General features: G+C 35.9%; 1 protein-coding gene across 3 annotated transcripts in view; it reads left to right on the top strand.

The window, feature by feature from the left end:
* The first annotated feature begins 4,182 nt into the window (after positions 1 to 4,182).
* LOC108733643 (putative serine protease K12H4.7) overlaps positions 4,183 to 16,430 on the top strand; it is a 17,636-nt gene continuing 5,388 nt past the window's right edge. Inside the window, exons 1-4 of one of the 3 annotated variants that reach the window (XR_003230910.1) lie at positions 4,183 to 4,322; positions 4,755 to 4,892; positions 5,377 to 5,558; positions 7,647 to 7,770. Coding sequence is in view for 2 of the 3 variants with exons in the window: in XM_025973436.1 (XP_025829221.1) it covers positions 4,266 to 4,322; positions 4,755 to 4,892; positions 5,377 to 5,558 (377 nt within the window). In the remaining variant the exon portion in view is untranslated. The remainder of the gene's footprint in view (positions 4,323 to 4,754; positions 4,893 to 5,376; positions 5,559 to 7,646; positions 7,771 to 16,430) is intronic. The other 2 variants (XM_025973436.1, XM_025973435.1) reach the window with 2 other exon arrangements.

Here is a 16,430-nt window from a genome sequence, read left to right as displayed (position 1 = left end):
CAAGGAGTCTGGACGAACGCAGCAGTACAACATGGGAGCGCCATTTAAGAGAATCAACAGTTGTTTCGACCTACTTGGCTGCTTTCAAGAGTCTTAGTTATTTGTGTGTTGTTGTTGTTTTTTATTTATATTATTGTTGAAAAATTCTAGGACTAATTGTATTGTAAATAATTGTATGATGTTTACGTTAATTTCAATTTTCTTTTTGTTATGTTTAATGTTATTGAAGTGATCGTACGAATTTCCATAATTGCAACCGAAGCTAACAACCTTTTGTTCGCGATATTATTTTAAAACCGCAAACATCGACATTAAACAAATAGAATAAAATCTGTTGTCTACGCAATATTCGTAGTGAGTAAAATTAGAACAGTTAAATATGAGTATTTAATTATCGTAGGCTAAGAAGTCAAATAGAATGACTGTAGTTTTGCTCAAAATGTTAAAAGGTATCTCGAATTTGGTGTTGTTTTTAAATTATTTATTTATTTATAAACATCTATTTCATCCCCTTCAAAGTAATCCCCACCAGATACTATACAATTGTGCCAACGTTTATTTCAATCTTCGAAGCAGTTCAAAAAATCATTTTTTGTGATCTTGTCCGGCTCCTCCTTCGATGGCGTCTTCATCTCCTCAATCGTAGCGTAGCGTCGTCCTTTCATGGTCCTCTTCAAAAAAAGGTCACAGGCGGCCAGATCTGGCGAATATGGTGGCTGCTGCATTGTTAGTCTGAATGCTTTTGACCAAAAATTCGCACACAAGCAACAAGGTGTGATCAGGGGCGTTATCATGGTGCAAACGCCAATTTTTGTTCTTCCACAAAATCGGGTGTTTCTGGCTAATTGCTTCGCGCAAGTTACGCATAACTTGCAGGTTATATTTCTTATTGACCGTTCTACTATGTGGCAAAGCCTCATGATGCACTACGCCTTTGAAATCGAACAAAACTTGGCGCGCTTTTTTCGGTCTTGGCTCGTGCGGCAACTTCCATTGGAATGGTTGAGCTTTGGTTTCCACGTCATAACCATAATACCATGTTTCGTCACCAGTTATGTCGCTCTGTAGCATATTTTAGTGTGATGCTATTTTTGGAAGAAATTTAGCAATTTTATAGTAAAAATCATTTTAGTTCCTAATTAGTTAATGAGAACAAGACTCTTTAACTGTGTGACTGTACTATAAGTTAAGGAAACTTATTGTCATATTTCACTCTTTCATAATAAAACAAAACATGATTATAATAAAATTATCTCTTTTCTGAAAAAATAGCAAATACCCTGGTAATCGGTATGCCCGGGTATATGAAAAAATAATACCCGATACCCGGGTATTAAGAAAAGTCTGGTACGCAAAAACCATAACTGTAAGTAGGTACTAGTAATTTTACCTAGGTACTCCAAATCCATTTTCGAATTGCAATAGAAGGCAATGCTTCTGATTAAATGACGGACATGATAGAACAAAACAACGAAGAACTGACACGGAAGACGATCCTTGTGGGGAGGACAGTAGTACAACCTAGTTTGTCGACGATTCCAATCAGAGTAATAAATTTGAAAGGTTTCGAACAAAAGTTAACAAAAGGGACAGAAATAGGCACATTAGCAACAGCATTCACCATAAACCATTTGGGCCAAATCCAAGAGTAGACGGAGAGAAGCACGAAGTTACCGGAAGTGTTACAACGGCTAGTAAAAAAATTAAATAAATCACCTTACTACAAAAGAATCCTGAATGCTAGAAGGTCATATTCAAACGTTTCAGAACGTTCTTGCGCTCGATGAATCCGACTATGACAGGACAAACCTGACGTACCACCGGATCCAAGAGAAGCAAGATCTATAAAGGAGCTGTTTAGGCAAGTACCACAAGAGAAAATCGATTTATTGATCAACGACATGTGTGAGAGGGATATAATAGAAGTCTTAAGGACAACTATTCTTTGTCACAGATTGACTACACCTAGACTACCCTTCGGGAGAAATGAAATGGTTATATACGTTAGACATAAAATGCGGATATTGGCAGGTTGAAGTATACCTTGAAGTTAAAGAAAAGACCGCGTTAACAGCAGGAAAGGGTCCGTTCGATCTGTGCAACGCACCCGCTACGTTTTAAAAACTAATGGAGACCATTTTGCAAGGACTACACTGGGAAATCTAGCTCGCCCCTTCCATATACTGTCCGAAAATGGAGTGCCGTTTAAGTGGATGAACATCTGCCAAAATGATTTCCAAGCTGTGAACAGTAAGGTAATACTCCAATTTTGTCGTATTCCGAATTTTAGGTATTCTCTCCTAAGTTCAAGATGGAAAAGAAAAAGTAATCGGACATTTTAGTAAGACGCTGTCAAAGCCCAAAAAGAATTATTATGTTACCCGACGAAAATTACTGGCTGTCGTGAAAACTGTATAACATTTCCCCAAACTATACAGGCATCAATTCCTATTGAAAATCGATCAGTCCTCCCTTAAATGGCTGCTACAGATTAAAACCCTGGAAGTACGGTTAACGAGATGGCAGCAGCGTTTACAGCAGTACAACTTCAAAATTGTGCATCGACCAAGAAAGCACCATGGAAATACTGACGTCCTCTCAAGGCGACCGTGTCCCTAGTTTTGTATTTGTGGGTTAACACTGGTATTGAATAACACAAATGTGTGATCTGAACACAATTGTTTATTTATAATTTGAGAGATACAATGTTGACTCGAGTTTGATTGGACAAAGACTGACTATTCGCGATTCACTCAGCCAGATGGCTCTGTTGCCAACTTGCAACCTTAAGATCAACACAACACCTAGAACAGTAGGTATTGTCCTTCCATAAAACGGAATGAAGGATTGCAACAAGTTCCATGCCTACGCACCACAGCGAGGCAAGACGATTAGGAAGACACGATGCTGATGGAGGAACAGTGAACCGATGAAGATCTGGGACCAATCATGAAACGAAAGTAAGCATGGAAGTTCCTTGAGTGCTACAACAATATGTTATTGGGCTCAATAAGATTCTTTAAGCCTCGACAATTTGGTCATTAAGAGAATTGAGGAAAGTCCGGAGTGGAATAAAAGGAGGCTCCAAATTGTACTGCCCAAGAAGACAGGAGATTTGATAAAAGAACTGTACGCGAACAAATTTCCATACTTTGGCTTGATGACCAACTTCGTTTTCAAGATTTTCAGCGTTACTTCACCACATGCATAACAGAATTATTCCGTTTGTTCTCATAGAATCACAACTAAGTACATCCTTTATACGTTATCGTTTATACCATAACGAATAATTTAATTCTATTAATATACTTAACCGTTTATTTACTTATAACTACTACTATAACTAACTGTCACTGCTCAATTTTACTATGGACTCTATCTTTCGCAGCTTCCCTTTATATATGCCTATTGAGGTTTCTCCAGTATTTCCCGAAAATCCAGAAAGCTCTCAATTTATTTCGAATGTTCTTATAATGTTAAGGCTTAATTGCATATGTGTAAAGCATATCGAGACCTTTTCGATAATCCGGATTATATGGTGAACAGCTTGTGATGCACAACTCACTGTATCCTCGTGTAATTCGGGACATTCTCGGACCGTCATAACGCATCATAGCGCTGAAGAAAACGTGCTTTAAGTTAAGTGGAAAAACATGTTCTTTCTACAGTATAGGAAGTCTGCAACATACTTTTTATGTATTATGGTTTGCACATGTGCTAAAAAGGCTGCAATGTTTCCGATTTTTCACTAATTCGGATCACCTAGGTTTTGATTGATCCAGGTAAGCGAAGCTTTGCTGTACTTGAGTTACAAAAATTTATACTGTAATTATTATCACTACGAGGACCGATAGTTCACATTAAATAATCATCAAATAAATATCAATTGATACACGATTGTTTCAGTCAAATACATTTTCTTTGAATTGGGTAACTTTTTATTCGACATACTTCTATTCATTGAAATAATAATAAAAAAAAGAATCAATTACTGTTTCTCTCACACTCAAGTAAATAATTTCTTGGAAGGACTTAAGGTAGATATTTATTTATTTAAATTAAGTTTTTTCTTTTTTAAAAAAATATTCTTTTCTCATTGTAAAGATATCTAAACTTTCTCATCAACTGATTTTTTTATATATCAATCTTTGTCAATTTAGATATTTCTTTATCTATAAAACCAGAATTTCTTGACATGAACTTCACTTAATAGTGGAAAACAGAATAGTGGACTAGTAATAAGTGTGAACGTGTTACTGACAAAAATGTGGGTATTTTTTGGTTCATTGTTTCTATTGACTACAGGGACGTTTTCAGTTGAAGTACGTACTGCAAGATTTTAAGCACAAAAATGTAAAATCTTAAAAATTTTCTTAGCTATTTTATTTAAGCTAATCCGGCTGAAATATCATTTACGGAGAGACGACAATGAATTTTATACTAATCAATTGCCAAAATCGTTTCACTAATAACTCAATTTCGCTGATATTTGTATAAAAACATTTTTCGAAAATTTTCATTGTTTATTGGAATTTTTAACAAATTTCGATCTACTAAAAGGCCATCTTCAGGAGAAGAATTAATAACTAAGTTGCATGCATTTTATCCTAAATATTGAAATTTCGTATCCCCCATGGTTATAATGATTTATTGAACATTATGGGGGAATGGTGAATCTATTTCTCTGTTCACTATCCGAATGAACCAAATTATACCTTTTCTATCTCCTAACATAAATAAATTATATTATTAAGGGCGAAATATCATTTATGCGTCATGGAATTCCACCCGCCAGGGAGACTGATGAAACTAGAGCATCTTCACCGGAATGGGGTACAATTAGTCAAAGAGTTGACCATTTCAATCCGGCTGACAATAGAATGTGGGATATGGTAAATGTTATTCTAGATTAGTTTTAAATAGTGAAAAGTAATTAATTTCAACTGTTATATAAAATGTCAAAAGCAAACTATGAGTTTTTCAACAAACTCTATGTACCTACCTGATTGAAAAGACGATAATTTTCTCAAAATTATATTATTGAATAGGTAATGGAACAAATATTGCCTGTAAAATATGAAATATTAGAAATCTTTAGGTATACTAATTCTTACCCCTTATAAGTCACTGTGAGCTCGAAACTGTTAGCACGGTTGCTTCGAGTGGTCGAAATTTACTTTTGCGAACAATTTGTTTAATCACTTTCTTTATGTTAAAAATTGCCTGAAAAACGTTTTAATCCTAATTGTTTATATTCATGCGCTTTAATGCATTGACATCAGTGACAGCAATAGTTACAGAGTAAGACTTTGCCCTATGCTGGCAGCACTCTTAATTTTATTTAGATATATAAATTTAATATAAAATTTTATTCAGAGGTACATACAAAATAATGAGTTTTATGAAGAAGGTGGACCCATGTTCGTGTTTATAGGAGGTGAATGGGTTATTTCAAAAGGCTGGGCTACGTCGGGATTTTTTCTTGACATAGCTCGTTCACATAAAGATGCTTTTTTCTACACAGAACACAGATTTTATGGTGACAGTTATCCTATATAGTAAGTAATATTTTTTTTTGTTTAAGGAATTCTATCGCAAAGGGACGGGTTTTATATTCACATTAGGAAATTATATCAATTGAAAGTATTACCCTTTTCGTCATAATTTTTTTTGAAGTTATGTGGTAACGTTGATGGAGGGCATCTATAAGCCAAAGCTAATAGTAGTTAGAGATAGAATTACATAAAACAATCTATAACCGACTAGAAATAGTAAGCGTGAACTAGGGGACGAATAAGACTTTTTTTTAGAAAGGAGTTATTGGAGGTATTGAAGATCTCAAAATTTTAAATCTAGATGTTAAAGGTATTTCTTAACCTTATAAAATATCAAATGAGGTTTTAGAACTCTTCTTTCATTATGACATAGCCTAACTCATCTATCTCCACGCTATCTTCGTTCTCTAATATATCCCCTATCTCAGGGCCTGCTTGTAGGTTCTCTAAATATTCTTTTCACCTATCTGCCTTTTCTTCATTCTCTATCAAAATGACCCTTGTCTCGTTTCTTATATTATTACTACTGTATTCTTCATCTCTAAAATTCCTTTTAATTATATGTTAGGTACGCCTCATCGGTTTTACTTACTTCAAACTTTTCTTCTACTTCTATACACCTCCACTACCTCCTTAGCTACCCTACACTTCCTAATTATTTCCCACTTTATAGCCTTATATCTTTTTTGCCCTTCTTCGTCCATCCTGTTTTTGTATTTCCGCCTTTCTTCTATTATTATTCTTTCCTACTTTCGTTTCGTTTAAGACCTAGTATATTTAGCTGCTGACTTTTAGGAATGTTTTAATTCAGTTCCAGTTTGTCTCTATGTGCCTATCATTTCTTTCTCCCGCCGCCTTTACTATTTCGTCTGTCATTTTACCTAGCCTATCACGTGTTTCGTTACATGTTAGCTTTTCTAAGTCAAGACGTCTCGTACCTTTCAACTTTTTCAGAATTTTCAATTTAAGATTGGTCTTCATAACTACTACTAAGTAACTCTTCGTAACTACTACTACTACAAGTAGGGTCAAGCAAAAAAAATTGAAAGTAAGAAGACACAAGTTAGATGCTGACCTTTTAATCATTTGATATGTTAGATACTTCTGTTTATTTAATTCGAAAAGTGTTGCGTTGTGTTTGTTCAGATCACATCACATCGCATGCGTTTCAATATGCAACTTGCCTTACAGAATGCGTAGACTCCGATTCATGTTAATAAATGTAATAAAGGGACCAAAGAACGCACTTTCTTGCATCAGGCTGCGTCGAACCAATCACCAGGAAATAGATCGGCGCTTCATGTAATAGGGCCTTTAGATAAACATGATTCTATCTTGTAATTGCTCGTTTGACCGCAATAGACCTATTGTGATTTTTTTTCTAATTTTTCCGAAAACATGGATTTCTATTCCAAATATTGTGATTTAACGCTGAGAGATAAATATACAATTTTTTGTATGGTAATAGACAAAGGATCACACTAACTCGGTACGTTTTGGGTTTTCAATAATTTGGTCATTAAAGGCTTTTACAAGTGCTTAAAGTTAATGCTTCTAGTAGGACACGTATTTTCAATAGAAATTAAAAAATTACAAAATGGCCTTCAACAGGCTTTAGAACAAAGCTTTATCTATCTTACTATAAAATTTCAAACCTCTATTCCAAATATTAAACTCATGATATCTAGAACCGATAAGACAGTTTTTACTCTAACATCGCGTGTACTACTGAATCCCCTTAATATATCATTTATGACGCGTTTCGTTACACTCATATCATTCATAAATTAAAATAATAAGCAGATACATATGTCTCTCAGAATCATAAGGCTAAATAATTTTAAACTATAAACAATAATGTCTGTCTAAAAACAACAGAAAAATTAAACCAGTAGGGTGGTGAGAACTGCCGATAGAAAGCTCTAATTTTACTGAAGCTGAAATATAGTACAATTTATGAAACCAGAATTTTCTTATCTTTTATTTGACATTCCAATCATGCGATACCAAAAGAATTAAAAATTTACTCTATTTTTTAATTAAATGGCAAAAATAATATTTTGTGAGTATTGTCTGTATGATTTTTATTAGGTAGTAGTTGCTGGTTCATCATATGCAGGAAGTTTAGCGGCATGGGCAAGAATAAAATATCCTCACAAAATAGACATTGCTTACTCTTCTAGTGGTCCTTTACATACCAAAGCTGATTTCCCAGGTAATGTAAAAGCAACTTACAAATATTGGTATACCTATAATTAAAATTGTTCCCTAAATGCTAGTCGAAAAACTGAAAAGAAAAATATCCTCTATAATTTCTTCTCTATTTTGTATGCATACAGTGTTCGCTATTTGTTTAAATAATTTTGATAATAAGAAACTGTTGATTATGAAGATCTACATCCGTATTTCTGTAGGCTTTTTCATTGTTTGTCTAGGATTAAATAAAAACGAATCCAGTTCCACTATTTCGGAATGTGTTTAATGAATAAAATTTAATATTAAGAAGTATAATGGTTTGTACAATTAACGTTTCCACAGTATTGAACATTATCCTGATACACTTATTTATCCGACACTGATTTATAAANCGAAAAGTTGGAGGATCGCTATAATCAGTGTATCACCCTTGAAGGGAATTATGTTGAATAAAAAAAACGAATTTTGCAAAAAAAATGTGTTTTACTATTTTAGGCCGGGGACTTTTCAATTGACCTGTTAGTACGAGCTTTTGGATTGACTCTGACAATTTATTCGAATCCAGGGTAGCTCGTGGACTATTTCCGAGAATTTGAGTTAGTCTCTGGCATTTGTAACGACCGTAGCTGTCAATCAATTCCATGTGGACTATTTTCGAAGATCTTATTATTACTGTATGGCGCACGTAGCAACTGTCGAAGGTAAAGTATGATCTTTCCGATAATCAGATATTAATTCCGCTATCATACTCGCTCTCTAGTGATGAAGATTATCAGTACGTTTTTAATAATGCATTTAAAACATAACAAAACGATTTTAAACGAATATTGTCAAAAAGTTTGATATCTTCTGGCGGCTATCTCTCGATTTAGGTACGTAATTTGCTTTAGTCAAAACTAACGTTATATTAGTACAAATCTATCCTGAACGTTTGGTTAAATAATATTGGTGGGATCACGGCCATCCAGAGAGTCAAGTGTCACACTTCCATGATACATGTAATGCTACAGAAAAATAACATTTTCCAAGTTTACACAAAATTGGACGCATCGATTTTCAAAAATTTCATAACACCTAGTACATCATTGAGTCCAATGCGACATCCGCAGAATACGCGCTCCAAAAGTTATAAAATGACGAGAGAAGTCAGAGGAGAGAGAGAGCTTACTACCTAGCTACCTCTCCCCATCAGCGAGACTATGTAGCTACAAAACTATAGATCTCTTGCAGAGTCAAAACGGAAAAGCCATACATCACTATTACAATGGGGAATGGTCAAAAAGGGCGCTCGCTCAGCCAATACGATACAATTCGATTCAGAAGGAATGTAACATGATATTTGTAGCGTCGTACACAAAAATTACCTTGTTTATTCTCGGGAACTATCGGAGATCTGCGATATCTTTCGAATGCTTCTAGAACGTCTACAGCTACGACCTATGTTTTCTTCATCTAAAGGTCGGCTCGCCAAAGAGAAATGAATATGTGGGGCAAACAGACGTCTGTATTCTCGGGATGGTAACAGTATTATATCAGCAAGTTAATAACCAACGACGAAAGGCGGTACCACGTAAACGAGCAGGAGTGTTTGTCTGTCATCAGGGCAACTGAAACCTTACCGGCCATATTTAAAAGTTCAGCAATTCACTCTACGAACCGATAGTATGGGTCTTCTTCGGCTCAGAAAAGCAAAAGAAACTGAGTGAAACTACTAAAGCAGTTTTCCTCCACTGTCTTGGAAAGTAAAACGACCTGCTCGACTTATCGTCTAGAGAGCTGACCGGCAATGAACCATCCTCGGATGTCGGTAACAATTTCAACAACTTGGTACTACCGAAATTTAAATCGCAGCCGCCACCCATATATCAACAAACAACCAATGATCGCGTCACCTTTCCGCCATACAACATCACGACACAGTGATACAAGCTCTCATCGAGCGATGGAAGGACATAATCATCACCGAACCGGTCGAACTATGACAACATCTATACTTATGCACCTATGTCATCAAGATAATTATTTATACTCGCTATCCAAGAGTAAAGTTAAATGAGAAAAGAAGAGATAAAGTGATGTCCGCGAAACGCTCGTAAGATTGGGAAGAAGAGGTGATCCATCAGTTCGTGTAATTTACAATTCGCAGATGCTGTTGTTGTTGGGGTACAACCTGCTGCTATCTAGAACTTCAGTCCAATTAAGACCGCAACTACCAAGCGATCACGAGCAGCATCTAGAAGCCGCACGTTTAAAACAGCATATGCTGGGAAATCTATCGCTATCGGAACCTACGTTCTTAATGTTCAAACTGGGTATAAGAAGCACTTCGACTGCCTAGACCCACTTAGACAGCGTGGACTGCCTTCTTCAACCAAACCATTTGCCATCTTTTCCAACTATCGTCAAAGGAAGGGTTGCATGATACCGGATCATCACCTGATCCACGGAACTATCATTAGTTATCAATTCACCACTTTGTAAATATTTGCTTTTCTATGTTCTTTCAACTCAATCATCAATAATAAAAATCAAACTATGCGACATTCACAGAATGCGAGCACCAGGAATTATGGGTAACACGAGCATCCTATCTAGCTATCTAGCTACCCGTCTTCTCAAACGGCTGCAAAATTACCTTACTGTTAATTAGCTGAAAAGCTACGCAATCAACTAGCCACTAGTTGAAAAGTTATTATATCAAGTACCGCATCACAGTCCCCTGCACCGCTTGTTTTCTGCCGTCCAGGCCAGTAAATCCACCGCCCTGCGGAAGCTCCATCATCAGAACACTCGACGCTTTCATCAGTGGTTGTTTAGCTGGTGTGAATGAAACATACACAATCTTTTTCTGCCTTTTTAGCAACAATACACGACACCGAACAGCGTGGTTTAGCGATCATTAGTCAAGATCATAGCTTTGCATCCTGGAGAATACCGGTAAAATCCCAAACTGGCTGCTCTCGTCGAATTTTTCCTGTGACTTCTTTAAATCGTTGAGGCAAATACGCGGGCAGTAATATTCCACAGATATTATCACATCATCGTTCTGTCTTGCTTTCGTCTATCTCATTTGACTCTCCCAAAACTCCTTTCATGAATTCCAACGATACCTAAATAAGAGGTCTTTCCGCCTTGCATTAAAGTGTAAGTTGGAAGAATTACTTACCCCCAGTATTTAACTGGTGGAAATGAAAGCAAGAAAAGAAACGAATTTATTATTCCAACATGATCAATAACCGAATTCATTATTTATAAATTACCAATACAACTCAAGGTATTCAATTTCTCATGAATACCGATGATGATAAAAACCCAAAAGCTGAAGCTGAATACTTTCTCCACGGAAGAATTGTTGTTGTACTCTTAACAATGGGAATTTCCGAAACATATGTCGAAATTCTAAATTAATCGGTGAACATTATTTATAACGCAAATACAACCTTTGATTTGTTTTTTCTTCGACGAAAAGTCGGAAAAAATACTTATGTTATTTATTAAGCACCTAATCTACAATCAACAGCTTTCTTATCTGTGAGAGCAAATTAAAAAAATTGCAGTCACCAAAACATCACAATTTTTAGCCAACCAATCTTGGTTGTTGTTTGCAATCTGACGGAGCGAGTTTAATACTATAAAATATATTTAACAATGATTATAAAGATTGAAAAGATACTGATTTCTCATAAATTCCAACAAAAATACAATGTTCGAAACCTGAACACCCCCGGCCATAGTAATAAAACGCCAATGCCACTGCTTTTCTCAATAGGTGTTATTTTCGGGATAGAGCTTATATTAAAATAATCCTTTAAAACCATGGTGGTACTTATTTACCGGGTAGGTCGTGTTTTCGGGGAAGCAACAGAAGTTCGATGAGATGGAAGGAAGCCGAAACCTTAAGACCATCGTAGGCGGTTGTAAGCCACCTAAGTCAAACGACGAAAAGATATTTCGCGCAGTGGACTTCTCTTAACTTGGACTATTGAAAAGAATATGGGAAAGTCCAGATTGAACCAGAAACAAGCTCCAAGTGGTACTTCCGAAGAAAATAATATCGGAAGTCTTAGAAGCAGTTCACGGTGAAGCATATTTCGGCGTTACGAAGACTCTACGGTAGGTACGCGAGCGATTTTATTGGCCACGAAGTAGAAGCATTGTGGCAGGCTTCTGCAGGAAATGCCCTACATGCGCCTCTAGCAGGGGACCGTAGACAAGGAGTCTGGACGAACGCAGCAGTACAACATGGGAGCGCCATTTAAGAGAATCAACAGTTGTTTCGACCTACTTGGCTGCTTTCAAGAGTCTTAGTTATTTGTGTGTTGTTGTTGTTTTTTATTTATATTATTGTTGAAAAATTCTAGGACTAATTGTATTGTAAATAATTGTATGATGTTTACGTTAATTTCAATTTTCTTTTTGTTATGTTTAATGTTATTGAAGTGATCGTACGAATTTCCATAATTGCAACCGAAGCTAACAACCTTTTGTTCGCGATATTATTTTAAAACCGCAAACATCGACATTAAACAAATAGAATAAAATCTGTTGTCTACGCAATATTCGTAGTGAGTAAAATTAGAACAGTTAAATATGAGTATTTAATTATCGTAGGCTAAGAAGTCAAATAGAATGACTGTAGTTTTGCTCAAAATGTTAAAAGGTATCTCGAATTTGGTGTTGTTTTTAAATTATTTATTTATTTATAAACATCTATTTCATCCCCTTCAAAGTAATCCCCACCAGATACTATACAATTGTGCCAACGTTTATTTCAATCTTCGAAGCAGTTCAAAAAATCATTTTTTGTGATCTTGTCCGGCTCCTCCTTCGATGGCGTCTTCATCTCCTCAATCGTAGCGTAGCGTCGTCCTTTCATGGTCCTCTTCAAAAAAAGGTCACAGGCGGCCAGATCTGGCGAATATGGTGGCTGCTGCATTGTTAGTCTGAATGCTTTTGACCAAAAATTCGCACACAAGCAACAAGGTGTGATCAGGGGCGTTATCATGGTGCAAACGCCAATTTTTGTTCTTCCACAAAATCGGGTGTTTCTGGCTAATTGCTTCGCGCAAGTTACGCATAACTTGCAGGTTATATTTCTTATTGACCGTTCTACTATGTGGCAAAGCCTCATGATGCACTACGCCTTTGAAATCGAACAAAACTTGGCGCGCTTTTTTCGGTCTTGGCTCGTGCGGCAACTTCCATTGGAATGGTTGAGCTTTGGTTTCCACGTCATAACCATAATACCATGTTTCGTCACCAGTTATGTCGCTCTGTAGCATATTTTAGTGTGATGCTATTTTTGGAAGAAATTTAGCAATTTTATAGTAAAAATCATTTTAGTTCCTAATTAGTTAATGAGAACAAGACTCTTTAACTGTGTGACTGTACTATAAGTTAAGGAAACTTATTGTCATATTTCACTCTTTCATAATAAAACAAAACATGATTATAATAAAATTATCTCTTTTCTGAAAAAATAGCAAATACCCTGGTAATCGGTATGCCCGGGTATATGAAAAAATAATACCCGATACCCGGGTATTAAGAAAAGTCTGGTACGCAAAAACCATAACTGTAAGTAGGTACTAGTAATTTTACCTAGGTACTCCAAATCCATTTTCGAATTGCAATAGAAGGCAATGCTTCTGATTAAATGACGGACATGATAGAACAAAACAACGAAGAACTGACACGGAAGACGATCCTTGTGGGGAGGACAGTAGTACAACCTAGTTTGTCGACGATTCCAATCAGAGTAATAAATTTGAAAGGTTTCGAACAAAAGTTAACAAAAGGGACAGAAATAGGCACATTAGCAACAGCATTCACCATAAACCATTTGGGCCAAATCCAAGAGTAGACGGAGAGAAGCACGAAGTTACCGGAAGTGTTACAACGGCTAGTAAAAAAATTAAATAAATCACCTTACTACAAAAGAATCCTGAATGCTAGAAGGTCATATTCAAACGTTTCAGAACGTTCTTGCGCTCGATGAATCCGACTATGACAGGACAAACCTGACGTACCACCGGATCCAAGAGAAGCAAGATCTATAAAGGAGCTGTTTAGGCAAGTACCACAAGAGAAAATCGATTTATTGATCAACGACATGTGTGAGAGGGATATAATAGAAGTCTTAAGGACAACTATTCTTTGTCACAGATTGACTACACCTAGACTACCCTTCGGGAGAAATGAAATGGTTATATACGTTAGACATAAAATGCGGATATTGGCAGGTTGAAGTATACCTTGAAGTTAAAGAAAAGACCGCGTTAACAGCAGGAAAGGGTCCGTTCGATCTGTGCAACGCACCCGCTACGTTTTAAAAACTAATGGAGACCATTTTGCAAGGACTACACTGGGAAATCTAGCTCGCCCCTTCCATATACTGTCCGAAAATGGAGTGCCGTTTAAGTGGATGAACATCTGCCAAAATGATTTCCAAGCTGTGAACAGTAAGGTAATACTCCAATTTTGTCGTATTCCGAATTTTAGGTATTCTCTCCTAAGTTCAAGATGGAAAAGAAAAAGTAATCGGACATTTTAGTAAGACGCTGTCAAAGCCCAAAAAGAATTATTATGTTACCCGACGAAAATTACTGGCTGTCGTGAAAACTGTATAACATTTCCCCAAACTATACAGGCATCAATTCCTATTGAAAATCGATCAGTCCTCCCTTAAATGGCTGCTACAGATTAAAACCCTGGAAGTACGGTTAACGAGATGGCAGCAGCGTTTACAGCAGTACAACTTCAAAATTGTGCATCGACCAAGAAAGCACCATGGAAATACTGACGTCCTCTCAAGGCGACCGTGTCCCTAGTTTTGTATTTGTGGGTTAACACTGGTATTGAATAACACAAATGTGTGATCTGAACACAATTGTTTATTTATAATTTGAGAGATACAATGTTGACTCGAGTTTGATTGGACAAAGACTGACTATTCGCGATTCACTCAGCCAGATGGCTCTGTTGCCAACTTGCAACCTTAAGATCAACACAACACCTAGAACAGTAGGTATTGTCCTTCCATAAAACGGAATGAAGGATTGCAACAAGTTCCATGCCTACGCACCACAGCGAGGCAAGACGATTAGGAAGACACGATGCTGATGGAGGAACAGTGAACCGATGAAGATCTGGGACCAATCATGAAACGAAAGTAAGCATGGAAGTTCCTTGAGTGCTACAACAATATGTTATTGGGCTCAATAAGATTCTTTAAGCCTCGACAATTTGGTCATTAAGAGAATTGAGGAAAGTCCGGAGTGGAATAAAAGGAGGCTCCAAATTGTACTGCCCAAGAAGACAGGAGATTTGATAAAAGAACTGTACGCGAACAAATTTCCATACTTTGGCTTGATGACCAACTTCGTTTTCAAGATTTTCAGCGTTACTTCACCACATGCATAACAGAATTATTCCGTTTGTTCTCATAGAATCACAACTAAGTACATCCTTTATACGTTATCGTTTATACCATAACGAATAATTTAATTCTATTAATATACTTAACCGTTTATTTACTTATAACTACTACTATAACTAACTGTCACTGCTCAATTTTACTATGGACTCTATCTTTCGCAGCTTCCCTTTATATATGCCTATTGAGGTTTCTCCAGTATTTCCCGAAAATCCAGAAAGCTCTCAATTTATTTCGAATGTTCTTATAATGTTAAGGCTTAATTGCATATGTGTAAAGCATATCGAGACCTTTTCGATAATCCGGATTATATGGTGAACAGCTTGTGATGCACAACTCACTGTATCCTCGTGTAATTCGGGACATTCTCGGACCGTCATAACGCATCATAGCGCTGAAGAAAACGTGCTTTAAGTTAAGTGGAAAAACATGTTCTTTCTACAGTATAGGAAGTCTGCAACATACTTTTTATGTATTATGGTTTGCACATGTGCTAAAAAGGCTGCAATGTTTCCGATTTTTCACTAATTCGGATCACCTAGGTTTTGATTGATCCAGGTAAGCGAAGCTTTGCTGTACTTGAGTTACAAAAATTTATACTGTAATTATTATCACTACGAGGACCGATAGTTCACATTAAATAATCATCAAATAAATATCAATTGATACACGATTGTTTCAGTCAAATACATTTTCTTTGAATTGGGTAACTTTTTATTCGACATACTTCTATTCATTGAAATAATAATAAAAAAAAGAATCAATTACTGTTTCTCTCACACTCAAGTAAATAATTTCTTGGAAGGACTTAAGGTAGATATTTATTTATTTAAATTAAGTTTTTTCTTTTTTAAAAAAATATTCTTTTCTCATTGTAAAGATATCTAAACTTTCTCATCAACTGATTTTTTTATATATCAATCTTTGTCAATTTAGATATTTCTTTATCTATAAAACCAGAATTTCTTGACATGAACTTCACTTAATAGTGGAAAACAGAATAGTGGACTAGTAATAAGTGTGAACGTGTTACTGACAAAAATGTGGGTATTTTTTGGTTCATTGTTTCTATTGACTACAGGGACGTTTTCAGTTGAAGTACGTACTGCAAGATTTTAAGCGCAAAAATGTAAAATCTTAGAAATTTTCTTAGCTTTTTTATTTAAGGTAGTCAGCCAAAATCGTTTAACTAATAACTCAATTTTGCTAATATGTGTATAAAAAACATTTTTTTTTTAATTTTC

The sequence above is a fragment of the Agrilus planipennis genome, unplaced genomic scaffold (assembly GCF_000699045.2).
Source record: "Agrilus planipennis isolate EAB-ADULT unplaced genomic scaffold, Apla_2.0 scaffold67, whole genome shotgun sequence".
Lineage (NCBI taxonomy): Eukaryota > Metazoa > Arthropoda > Insecta > Coleoptera > Buprestidae > Agrilus > Agrilus planipennis.
The sequence above is the reverse complement of the archived record's forward strand: the minus strand, read 5'-3'. Positions and strand labels throughout refer to the sequence as shown.